Below are 13,535 nucleotides of genomic sequence, written 5' to 3' on the forward strand. Positions count from 1 at the left end.
TTGAACTTGGAACATGAAAACAGATGAAGTGCTGCTACACATTTTCGCCTGGCATGATAATGATTCTTCTATCTCACCACCTTTTATAATAATTAATAATTTTACTTATCATAGGTGAATCTACATATTTCCATAACTGTAACAACCTTCTCAAAACTATGCCTGACATTGCAAGCTGATGAAATGCTCAGAAACTTTACTATGATGACACTATTTACTACGTTGCAATGTACCACATTTTAAAGCCTACCTTATAACCTAGTGGACTAAATCATTGTAAGTTAAGTAACTTGGCCAGACTAGAGTGAACCACACTGTCAGTGCTAGGATATGAATTGCTGATCATTAAACCAAAAGTGCATATGCCAATGATAGGTTTTCTCCACTGTTCTCAACTCTGGGTTGTCTGCTTTTCTTCTCTCTCGGGTCTTGTTAGTTTTGAAGTATCACCAATGCTTTTGTAACTTTGCTTTTTACTAGATATTTATCTCTTGGAAGAGGTGATTCATATTAGTCTGGCCCCTATCCCTTGACTTGTCCAGCATAGGCAGCTCTATCTGGAGCTTACACTCCACTGGCATAGCACTCGGGGTCACTGTGGCACACAAACTAACACACTGCAACAAGAGCTACACTTTGTGGTGGATGAAAATCATCTGTGGCTCTCAACATACATATGTGCCTCTAATATAGTTCTCATTTTACTTTCAGGTGGAACAATTTGGAGCTACAAGAGAAGTAGTCATCAAACGTGCAGAGAAACGAGGATTTTATATTAATCATCAGACATTTGGTGGTGATACATGGACAATTGTTTGTGATATAGTTGCATCTTATGGACAAAAACGTATCACATTACAATCTATAATACAGGTAAGCTGCGTTATATACCAAATATCTTTTTTAACTAAAACAATTTTTCATGGATTAGTATTGAGTAAATTTCATTTATTCTTAGAACATATCATTTAAATACAAGCTAAGATAACATGACTATTCTTTGTATTAAATTTAATTTTATTTTACATGAGATAATGTTTGATATACACACACATGCACAACACAGCACTACCATAAGAGATGTTATCTCTTGATTAATACAGCAGTAAATTTGCCTTTCAAAGATGTATTTACATTAAGTATGATACACAGATGGCTCTTTTAATGTAATGCTACTTCTATTGCATATAACAGATTTTTATTCAGCTGAGCAGCAATTCACAATACCAGTGGATGTTTTTCACTGTTTTCCTATATAATGATGGCAACAAATTTCATCTAAGCATGTAGTTGGCTGTGAGTACACATTATTGACAATGCCCAATGAGGCAGAAATGGTGTTTTTACTAGCCACTGCTGAGATGATTTTCCTTTCCTTCTGATATATATTATGTTTTTAAAACAACATCCATAAGGAATGTTATCTCTGGAAGAACACCACAGTAATTTTACCTTTCAACAAAGTATTTACACTAAGTATGACACACAATTCTATGTATGAATTGCTATTAACAGGTTCTAAGTTTTATGTCTTACATTTAACAAATGTTTTTTTTTTTATATTTGCTATTATTTAGGTTCATAACCATTTGTCAGTCCCTATCGATGTCTTCTACCAAGAAAATAACAAATCAGAAAAATGTGGAACAGTTCAGAGCAATGATAAATTCCATATACCATTGTCTGCAGTTTATACCAGTACAGCTGAATTCTATTTCAGTCCCAACAGCAGCCAGTAAGTACTAATCATAAAGTATGACTACCAAAGTTCAGTGAATATTTACTGGCTAGCATCATCCTAACTAGAAGGACATCTGACTATAGAATATTGCCCCAATAAGTTTCATCCAACTCATACCAGCATGGAAAATGCAGATATAAAAATGATGACGATACCAATACATATATATTTATGCTTTAAAACATTTATATTACTATCTTTACTTTATATTTTGTTCCAAAATATAATCTATATATAATACTTATATACTTAACAATTTTTTCATACATGCATGTTTTGTGTTTTTCCTCTAAAGTATATACATATCTAATTTTCCACTTACCAGGTATTCTTCCTCCGAAGAACCAATCAATTGGAGAGAGGTTGAAGACAAGGGAATGTATCAAATACACTGCAAATCACCAAATCGTGAAGAATCTTATTTCATGAATGTGAGTGCTTCGTTATTAGTACCTTCTTCATTTCATGCATTATCTACCATTATTTCAGCTACTTCATTGATGGGTATCAAGTTCTGTATTATTGTTATTGATTGCATATATGTATGCAAATAAATAAATGAGAAATGTGTTTTATTTAATTGAAATTATAATTTGATAAATATTTTTATTTTGAAAATATGTACTCATTTCATTCACTATGAAATTTGAAAAAAATAAAATTCCAACACTGTTTAGCACAATTTTTTTCCTTGGGTAGCAACTGCTATTTGCTTACCCATAGAGAATATGGAAAATGACTAATATTTTCTTCAAACTTTGCTTTTGTTACCTTTCTTCAGACCCCAAAGAATCCCTCTGAACACATGGCTATGATGATCCCCCAATACTCCTGCTCATGATCAGAGATGCACATATTGTCAGTCACCAAGGGACATGCTCAAGTGGTTAATGTCAAGCAAGTGACAAGCAAATTTGTGGTATTGAACAAAATATTTGCTATAGCAATATTTTTGCTTCAGCAACTCAGTGCTGAATCTGTCTGAAATGTAATAGAAAATAGGTCAGTTTGAAAACATTGATATCCAGGTTACAAAAGCAAAGTTTGAAAGGAATAGTAAATCATTTCCTTTGATTTCTAGATAGAAGCAAATAGGAAATAACACTTACTGACCAAAGACATAATTTTGTTACAGTGTAATTATTGTACCTATGTAACATCACCTGATATTACCCACAATGACAAAATTATGTTCTCAACATTACGCACCATACACCTCAAAATAAAGAAAAAATATTAATTTTTGTAATAGTTTTTCGTCTTCATTCATTTTTCTTTATATTTTCTTTTTTTTTTACTTTATCTCTACCTAGGTTTGTCCCGAAATTGAAGAAATTCGTTTGGAGCAACAAGACAAGGTGGGCGATGCTAAAATGTATACATTGCATCTTTGGCCAACTGTTATTATTCACAACTTGTTGCCCATGACTATTCGCTGTTTACTTGAGGTAAGATTCTCTTTTCATTCCATTGAATTATGCATTCATATTCTTTTTCTTTTCCTTCTTGGTTATGTTTTATCTTTTATATATTTTACCTGTTTCAGTCATTAGACTGTGGCCATGCTGGGGCACTATCTTGAAGAATTTTCCATTGAACTAATTGATCCCAGTGCTTATTTTCTTTTTAAGCCTGGTACTTATTCTATCAATCTCTTTTGCCTAACTGCTAAGCTACAAGGATGTAAACACACCAACACCAGTTGCCAAGCAGTGGTGGCAGACAAACACACCAACACCAGTTGCCAAGCAGTGGTGGCAGACAAACACACCAACACCAGTTGCCAAGCAGTGGTGGCAGACAAACACACACACACATATGTGTGTATGTATATATACACACATATGCTGGGCTTCTTTCAGTTTCAATTTACCAAATCCATTGACAAGGCTTTGGTCAGCCTGAGGCTCTAGTAGAAGACACTTGCCCAAGGTCCCATGGTGGGAGTGGGCCCAGAACCATGTGATTGGAAAGCAAACTTCTTACCACAGAGCCTTGCTTGTGTGTTTAAAATATTTAGGAAAATTATCATCATGTCCCTTCTTAGTAACTTCTGATTACCTATTCCAGAATGGCATGGCTATATCTGATATCTATACTCATGTATTTTCTTGTAGTTTTCTATAAAATTATAACAATATATTTTACAGAATACCAGTGAAGATCTGGAGTTGAAAGTTGGTGAGAACAGTCCACTTTTCAATGCTTGTATTGGAACATCTAAACTGGAAGTGAGAGTAAGTGACTTAACTTTTCCTATAATTTTATTTTAAATATTTTCAGAAATCGATTTTGAGTCAACTGAAGCACAACAATTTCTGGCTCAACACAAGGTCAAATTCACATCCCATATGAATGTGAGACATACATGTTATCGTGCAGGTATATATTGAAATGTTGATTTTTATCATAAGAAGAAAGAAATACAAGGCACAACTTGGTTGTGGACTGATGGATTTAATCCTTTGGCATTCAGATTACTCTGTCAAACATAATACTTATTTATCCACAAAGTTTGCACATAATTATGGCATTATATTGTAGCTTTGAGATTCCAATGACATGATTGTTTATTTTCAGAATGACTTTGTAGGATAGGTATGAAAGGCCATATCTGGCCAGTTAGCACAAAAAACAAGTGGAATATTTGGGCTATATATGCTGGTTTAAATGCTAAAGGTTTAAACTGATAATCAGTAAAGCCTTATTTGCCTGATGAGTCTGTGTGCACTTGCATATATATAATGTGTGTTTGTGAATTCCTTCTGTGTCTGAACATTGTGTGCTTAAAGCATAATAAATATCACCAGATGCACTATAGATGGAGTATGTACCAGAGCAGTCATAACTGAGAAAGAGAAAGAGAGTACACACCCACTCTTATTCAAATAACCAATTATTAAGCTTTGCTTTTTCACCATTTGGTCAATAAACTAGAATGCCATAATTCCAACATCTATATATATATATATATATATATATATATATATATGCAATTACTTCAATGCCTGAAGCATAGCACAGTGCCCCTGTTCAGACAGTGTTGATTTGATGGAAGGAATGAGCTAACATGCAGCACATACATTTGATCACTATAAGCAAATCATTTGTACAGATCCTTCAGCAAAAAAGCTGAACACTCACACACTGTCTTTGACGTGAGATTCATCATATATATATATATATATATATATATATCCTTTTTTTCTAAAAAGGATGCTTGCTACAGTTTGAAAATCCCTAATGTAATACATGTTGGCTTGATAAAGTTCATCCTCGTTAAACTGAAGGGTTCAGAATCCAGTACTTAGAAAACATTCATGTAGTATATACTACTTTATCTCCATGCAACTGTGAACAGTGCATTCTCACTATACCTACATAGAATGTATGCTGTACTTGTGCTGACAGTTCAGTTGTTGATACTTCAATTGATAGGTTGGCACTCAATATATTTGACCAGCCAAAATTCCTCAATTTTATTTTCCATTGGAAAATTAAAGTACAATTTTGATAAATGTTGAACAGACAAAAAAGTCTTTAGAATTTTTTTTCTTCATTCTCTAGATTCCTGAATATCAAGGCTCTGAATGGATTGGGTCTCGTACTCTTGAAATGAATATACCTGAATTATCCCAGTGGACATTCAAATCTTCTAACAGTGATTTGGTTATGGTAAGTCTCTTAACAAAGCCTTTATATAAATATATACATATATATCTTATATTCTCACACACACACATATTTATATATAATCATCATCATAGCCATTTAATGGCACCTTTTCCATGCTTGCATGGCCTGGACAGAGTTTATTCAAGACAAATTTTCTATGCCTAGGTGCCATTCCTGACACCGACCATCAAAATGCCTAATGCTTTTTTTTTATTATTATACTGTCACTTCTTAATTTGACATAAATCATATTTTGACTCCCACAGACTCAACAGCGATTAGAAGAAAGTTTAGAGAATTAACAGAATTAACAGATGCTGCTGTCAAGAATGCAGGATGAACAAACTATGCTCTAGCTAGTTAATATTATAAGCACTTGATGGTAAAGGCCTAAGCATGATTAGCAATATGTTGATGGAGGCCTGAAGTTGTCCAAACACATGTTGTTGAAGACCTAAACTTGGCTGGGCACAATTTAATGATGGCTTTAACCTGGCAGGTTACATGTTTTATCAAAGCTTCTACATGTTGCCTCCTAAATAAATATTAGGAAAAGTAATTAAAGGGACACCCTGATTAAATCTTAAATAAAAAAGGAAAAGCATTTTATTTCAGATTATGATTAATATACATATATATTTTTAATATATATACATTTGTCTGTTATATTCACCTTATGCTGGAATTTCAGGCTTCTTATTCTTTAAATCCTATTGCAGGACATGGGTTTGCATAACAAAACTGGCAGTGGCAGCCTTGCAATGACATTCTACAGCCCTTATTGGATGATAAATAAAACTGGACAGGATCTATTCTACAAAGTAAGTACTTGCAAAATGGAATTTTTTTATCCAATACTTCTGCTCCAACTAACATTAATAAGGAGCTGTCTTCATTTAGATTCATTTAAAAAGTATTTGCTAAACTGATCTAACTACTGGGACTCAAAATAATGTGGTTATTGCAGATTACTGAAATTATTATATGAAAAGCAAATTCATTATTGTTATCTAAGAAGCCATGGCTTCAATTAGTCTCTAGTTAAGGTTCCTGCTATCTTTAATGGTTAAGTTGTTATTCATTAATTGCTGAAAAGGCAAATGTTGTTATAATTTAAATACTCTCTCTCTCTCTCCCCTTAAAGTAAATAAGGTATTCAAACATGTAAATATGGCCCCTAAATTTAACTCAAGAATATATATTAGTAACAATGCAAACAGAAATGGGAAAGATGAAGTTAATTTAATTGTTGAAAAACTTTCTAACTTGTTTAACAATACTGACACTTCAAAAATTAAATAAATTGTTTTACTGTGACTTAGAAGAAGAAAAGTCAATATTTGCCAACACAGATGATCATTAGTTGTCTTGGATCCTTCTGTTTTACTTCTTTGTCTAACAATAATTCACCTGAACAGTCTAAGATAAGTAATTTCTTTAAGTCATTCAGTATCCATTTGGAGTTTGAATGGATGAACATATTTATTTCCATCTGTTCTGGATATCAGCCAAGTTCCTTTTTCAGCAATTACCAAAAATAACACTGTTTTGTAGGTATCTGAGATAAACCTTTCCAGTTGCTGTTTTGTTGGTGATAAATTCCAAGATCCTCAATCATTGGTATGATACAGTCTATCCTTGTGTGTCTGTGTGAGGGTGTAGCTTTGGTGTAGTTATGTTGGTTTAAATGTTCACCTTGCTGTTGTCTGCAGATCTACACATTTCTGTAGCATGTATCTATATAGTTATCCACTGTGGTGTAGATGGAAGACTGAGACAAACTGGTATTTGGTGCTTAATATTAACTTATCAATTTTAAAGTCTAAGAATTATTCTGCTATAATAAATTTACTGTAATCATTCGATAAAATTTGGTTGTTTTTTATATTTCTATTTTAAGTTCTAGAAAGCTTTAGAAATGTTCAGGATACATATTCAGTGTACCTCTAACGGGGTCATCCCATTTAGAACTGATTAGACAGATTAACGACCATTTTCATTAACAAGAAGACAAAATAGACTTTATATCATATCGCACATTTAATACATCATATATTGTGATTCCACTTCAAATTTTTGAGTGCTTCACGAATTTTGTACTTTATATATATATATCTTTTATCTTTTACTAGTTTCAGTCATTAGACTCAGCCATACTGGGACGCTGCCTTGGACAAATTGACTTTTAGTCAAATGAATCAACCCTAGTGCTTACATTTTTTGTTAAGCGTGATACTTATACTATTGGTATCTTTTGCTAAACCACTAAGATATGGGGGATGTAAACACACCAACACCAGTTGTCAAGCACTGGTAGAGGACAAACACAGCCACAAAGACACACACACACATACAATGGGCTTCTTTCCGTTTCTGTCTACCAAATTCACTCAAAAGGCCTTGATCAACCCATGGCTGTAGTAGAAAACACTTGCCGAAGGTGTCACACAGTAGAGCTGAAACCAGAACCATGTGGTTGGAAAGCAAGCTTCTTCCACAATATGTATATTGTACTGTTCCATTATTGGTAGGATCTATATAAAAAGTACTTCAGTCAGTGAAAGATACTTGTTTATTATACACATGATTTAGATGTGAGCTACTATAAATTTCATGCCTCTGATAATGCAGCTGTCAGATGAGCTTGCATAGTATGGCATGTATTATTAGGCAATCATCACCCAATAATACACAGCATGTCCAACTATTGTATTATCAGAGGCATGAAACTAGTAGCTTATATTTAAATCCTGCATATATTAAATGTTGTATGTGTGTGTGTTTGTGTGGATATAAGATTTTTAAAAATTCTGTATGCTCAATAGTATTTCAATTACATTTTGAATAAACAATTTGTTCAATACAAATAAATTCTACAGTCGGTACAGGTGTTATATGTGTTTAGGTGCTACATTTTACTCTATATGCTTTGATTCACCTGTCTGTTAAAAATAAATCCAACATAATCTGGAAGTGTTAGAAATAGTCCAACTTTCCATTCAGATGGAGTTTCTGATCCACATTACATCAAGTAAATGGAGTTTAGCACCTAGTGATAAAAGCTCTTTCATCTACATTTAAAACTAATTCAGCTCGAGTCTGGTCCTCATATTGTTACCATCATATATTTCATCATAACTTCTTGATTGCCACAGGCTTCAAATAAACTTAAAGGTTATTAGACCACAAGTCTATAATTTAGGGAAGATTTTAGCATTTGGATATAAGATTTCATTTAGCTCTTTGAGGTTTAAACTTTTGACAAACTAGCTAGTCCTTGGGCTATCTAAGATCAACAAAGCAATGCAAGCTGGATATCATCAAAAGGAACTGCTAAGAAAAAAAATAGGTAATGTTGAAGCAACAAAACCATCTTAGCTTCTAACATGTAACAACTTCTATCAAGGTCCTGACTGTTGTTTTCAAAATTTTGAAGAAAATTATATGTAAATGAACAGCATTTTTTTCTAATTTACCATGGATTTGTGACATTTTTTTCTTCTTACTAATCAAATGCATTTTAATTACCATCTGAAATTCTATTTCAGTAATGTTTAAATATTTGAAACTGTTATACCAATATATAGGCCAACAGCTGAGATTTTAAGTGTTCAGCTTTTTTTGTATCCAGTTTTATTCATTGTTGATATGGGTTATACATTCTCTCTGTATCCTTTATCAATTCTTAGCTTATATCTATTTGAATTATTCATTTGTATTTCATTGACCAACAAAATTTCTTTACCTAATATATCCTATTTACTCTCATCACATACCCATACCAGTGTTTTTTTCTGTGCTTCTAGTACATCACACTATACATCCTATTTCACATTCCATGTCCTGCTCATTCTTGTTCATCCTACATAACTCTTCCCCTTTACTACCTTGTTTATTGTCATAAAGCATGACATGCCTAGTATTTGCATTATAAAACCTCCATTTCGCATGACAATAGATTCCCTTTGTCAACAGTAAAAACAGCAGCTCTCCAAACTTCAATCATGATATAAAGCTAATTCCTAAGAATGTTCTTTTTGACCATAAATTTCAGGGAGAATTAATAGAAAGCAAAAATGTCTAGCAAGCATCTGATTTAGACTAATTAACATTAGGTCATTAAATTTCACTCTTCTAATTATTTTCATATGAACTGTAACAAAGAAGTGTTACTACTCAATATTTAAGAAATAAGTATATAGTAATTATTGTTGTTGAAATAAGTGTATAGTAATCATATTAAAAGATCTTTTACAAGTCACATAGATTTTTCTTGTAAAACAGAAACAATGACTTGAGGAATCCTTAAGGTGAAAATAAAAAATAATCTTAACCTGTTGATGTAGATTATCTAATTTATCATATATGAAGGCTCATGCCTTTTAAACAGCTTTGCTATTGCTCCTTTGATTCTCTGCTACTTACTGATACTTCATTACTTTACTGTTTTTCATCAGATTCTCATTTGGACTGTAGAATTTCTTTTATGTCTTCCCTTTCTTTGTTGAAGTTGTTGTTTTTGCTTTCATTATTGTCTGTATCTACATGTTTCATGGAAATTATGTCTTGTTTAAGATATAATTTATCTCTATTTCTGTGTTTTGGTTGATTGTTAATCAATTTTTGTCAGTCTTTGTATTTTGTTATGTAAAGATTGGGTCCACATCCTCTTAGATGCTCTGGTATCATCTACCTGTAGCACATCTTTGTTCTTATGTTTGAAATAAGCTATATTATAATTAATGTTCTTGAGGGTTTGTTACTAACTTCTGATGAGATCTTACCCTCAAAGAATATATATATATGTATATATAGAGGTTATGAGAGGTAATGGTGTCAATAAGACCCAAAGGTGTCAGGTAATGCTGAGTAAGTGCTATGGACAGACCACAGTTACACTCCAGGTTCAGTGATTATGCGAATAAGGAGTCCAACGTTGGTCATATATCAGCATGTGTATATATAATTTTTTTTTTTCAGAATGAGATAAAAAAACCAAGGCTGTGAAGATTTCAGAACATTTATAAATAAAAGGTCTTACAACTGTTTCCGGGATATTTTTTATAGCTCTTCATCTGAGACAATTTGAGAAAATGGTTAAGCAATACTTAATTTAGATAAGATATGAAATAGAGAGTGAAGTGGAGGAATGAAAATAGATATGCGATATGCAGGTGTATTGCCTTTGTAGATCCATTATTTATTTGTACACAGTGCTATTGAATCAAGGGTTTATTTAAATAAATCCTCGATTCAATAGCACTGTGTACAAACTGTTTACTTGGAATGACCAATTTTAAATACTATTGGAATTTACTCACAAGTTATTGGAATCTTATATGTATACTATTCTACCTAAATAATGGATCTACAAATGCAATCTCACATCTATTTTCATTCCTCCACTTCACTCTTTATTTCATACCTCATCTAAATTAACTATTGCTTAACCATTTTCTCACACCATCTCCGATGAAGGGATATAAAAAATATCCCGGAAATAGCTGTAAAGCCTTCTATTTATAAATGTTCTAAAATCTTCACAGCCTTGGTTTTTTATCTTATTCTGAAAAAAAAATTTGTGTGTGTGTAATATGTTTTGAATGTTTTTTTATGCCAAACTATGCAAGTTATAAGAAATGAATCAAGTCAATAGTTCATACTTTTACCCTGTTTTTGAGTATTTCAGGTTTAGGGCCCTTTCTTCAGGAAATCTTCAAAGAAGCCTGCTCACAACACTATTTCTCCAAAGATTTCCTGGAGAAGGGGTCTCAATCCTGAAATACTGAAAAGCAGGGTAAAAGTACAAACTATTAACTTGATTTATTTCTTATAACTCACATTGTTTTGGCTTCAAGAAAAAAATTAAAAACACTTATCTGTATCAGACAATACTAGTTTCTGTATATATATATATATATATATATATTAAAATCATAGGGTAGCAAGAAAATTCATCGAAAAATTCTTAGTTACCAGTGGTCTAGCGAGAAAGAAAAAATTAGCCTATAGACTATATATTATTCAGAGAAGAATACAGTGTACATTCAAACACAAAAGAGATACCTGAAGAATAGGATATCTGACTCGCTAGAAAGAGCAGTTAAAACTCCAAGCCACCAATTGTTGTAATTCTGAAAGTGATTGAAAAATAAAAACGTTTACCTTAAACGTTTTTATTTTTCAATCACTTTCAGAATTACAACAATTGGTGGCTTGGAGTTTTAACTGCTCTTTCTAGCGAGTCAGATATCCTATTCTTCAGGTATCTCTTTTGTGTTTGAATGTACACTATATTCTTCTCTGAATTATATATATATATATATATATATATATATATATATATATATGTATTACTCAACCATTACATAATAGAAGCAAACTATTTCCTCAGTCATTTAACTATGTTGAGTCACAATATCACCTCTCATCATCACTGAGTGATGTTTGTAACTACTTGACAGAAAACTATCATGGTGTCATGGTGTCAAAATGAGAATTAGCAAGAAAGGGAAAATCTTATCCTTGAAATGGAAGTATTTCATGTAGTATGAATAATTATTTGAAAGCTTCTCTAAATGATTGAACAGATTAGATGAAAGCAAAATCAGAAATATAAATTTTTGTCCCGAAATTTTTCTTTAAAATTGTTGCTTGATCCTTTTTTTTTTTATGCAAAGTCATTCATCATTTTTTTTTTTTTTCATTTTATCTCATTTATCTACCATAATGACTGTAATACTTTGAAAATGTCTTTTGCTGATTTGCTTTAAAACACTCACTGCTCATCCACTCTCAGTACAGTTATTTACATTTTAGAGTAGAAGTCTTGAATCTACGTTTAGCATATTTCAGTTTTTATGTTTTAAATAAGCTATATCATCATTAATACACTTAAAGGTTTGTTAGTAACTTCTGAGATCTTTGAAATATTGCTAAAATTGAATTTGTTGTGAAATCCTGGCAGTAAAATAATTATACTTCAATTTGAATTTTTTTTTTAAAGAATTTCCTTTTATACAATCATTCTAATAATTTCCTTTCTTTCTCTTTATTCTCTATTCAGTCTACAGAAAGTACTGATGTAATAAAACATCCTTCAGATTTGAGAGATGCTATACTTTTTTCTTTTAAATCCAAATCTAAGAAGGTAAGGCATATTTCAAACCTATATATTTTTTTATTGCCTGTTTTCAAAAAATGAAATTCATATTAGACATGCTATGCTAATTTGCTAACAATACTTGTTTCTTTACCTTAATACAGATGTGGATTGAACAAAACTGTTCATTAAATTTGTAGAGAATGATTCCAATTAAAAACAAACTTTCAAGTTTTGTTTTAACTTCCAAGTTTTCATTATAGTGGTGTATTCACTTATATCTGCAAAAATTCAGTCTGATAAATATATAAAGCTTAGATAATACCTGGTTATTTGTGCAAAGATATATACATATATATCATTGCTATTATGTTAAACTGTCATATGTCCAAATTTGGCCAAATGCATTTCTTTTTAAATATTTATTTTTGCTTGCAATAGCTGGTCCTTTTGATCAAACTATCGTGTTTCCAGCTGCTTCAGATGCCAAGATATCAAAAGTTGTCAAAGTGTAGTACAACAGTTTTGCTATGGAATGGTGAAACTATTTTTTTCTTTCTCTGAAAAAGCAACATCTTGGACTTACGACACTTTTGCATAATAGTAACGATATATATATATATATATATACACGCACACACACACACACACACACACACACACCACACACACACACACACAGATATTATATTAGTTAGTGATATTTTTCTTGGTGTAAATCCCTTGCTTTTATTTAGCAGACTTGCAGGTAATTTTTTTTATAAAATGTGTACTAATTTAGCTGTCTGTTCAGATAAGTTGGTTGGCATGTAATCATTCTGTAGTTGGGTAAGTTGTTCTCTAGATGTTGCACTTACAGCAGATAGTCAAGAATTATATTATATAATAACGTCTTGTTTTACAGTGGCTGAGAAGAAAATGCAAAATTTCATTTTGCAATTTCCTTTGCCATCAGCATTCAGATTCTAAGTGTCCAGTTTTCAAGAACTTGAACTTTAAAGTTGAATCATATAAAAA

General features: G+C 31.9%; 1 protein-coding gene across 1 annotated transcript in view; it reads left to right on the top strand.

The window, feature by feature from the left end:
* LOC115219905 (vacuolar protein sorting-associated protein 13A) overlaps window positions 1-13,535 on the top strand; it is a 279,099-nt gene that overhangs the window by 205,119 nt on the left and 60,445 nt on the right. The window contains exons 50-58 of the mRNA XM_036509534.1: window positions 712-873; window positions 1,578-1,735; window positions 2,067-2,172; window positions 3,055-3,189; window positions 3,892-3,978; window positions 5,309-5,416; window positions 6,136-6,237; window positions 6,971-7,036; window positions 12,483-12,566. Coding sequence (XP_036365427.1) covers window positions 712-873; window positions 1,578-1,735; window positions 2,067-2,172; window positions 3,055-3,189; window positions 3,892-3,978; window positions 5,309-5,416; window positions 6,136-6,237; window positions 6,971-7,036; window positions 12,483-12,566 — 1,008 coding nt within the window. The remainder of the gene's footprint in view (window positions 1-711; window positions 874-1,577; window positions 1,736-2,066; window positions 2,173-3,054; window positions 3,190-3,891; window positions 3,979-5,308; window positions 5,417-6,135; window positions 6,238-6,970; window positions 7,037-12,482; window positions 12,567-13,535) is intronic.

This window comes from Octopus sinensis, linkage group LG15 (genome assembly GCF_006345805.1).
Source record: "Octopus sinensis linkage group LG15, ASM634580v1, whole genome shotgun sequence".
Classification (NCBI taxonomy): Eukaryota; Metazoa; Mollusca; class Cephalopoda; order Octopoda; family Octopodidae; genus Octopus; species Octopus sinensis.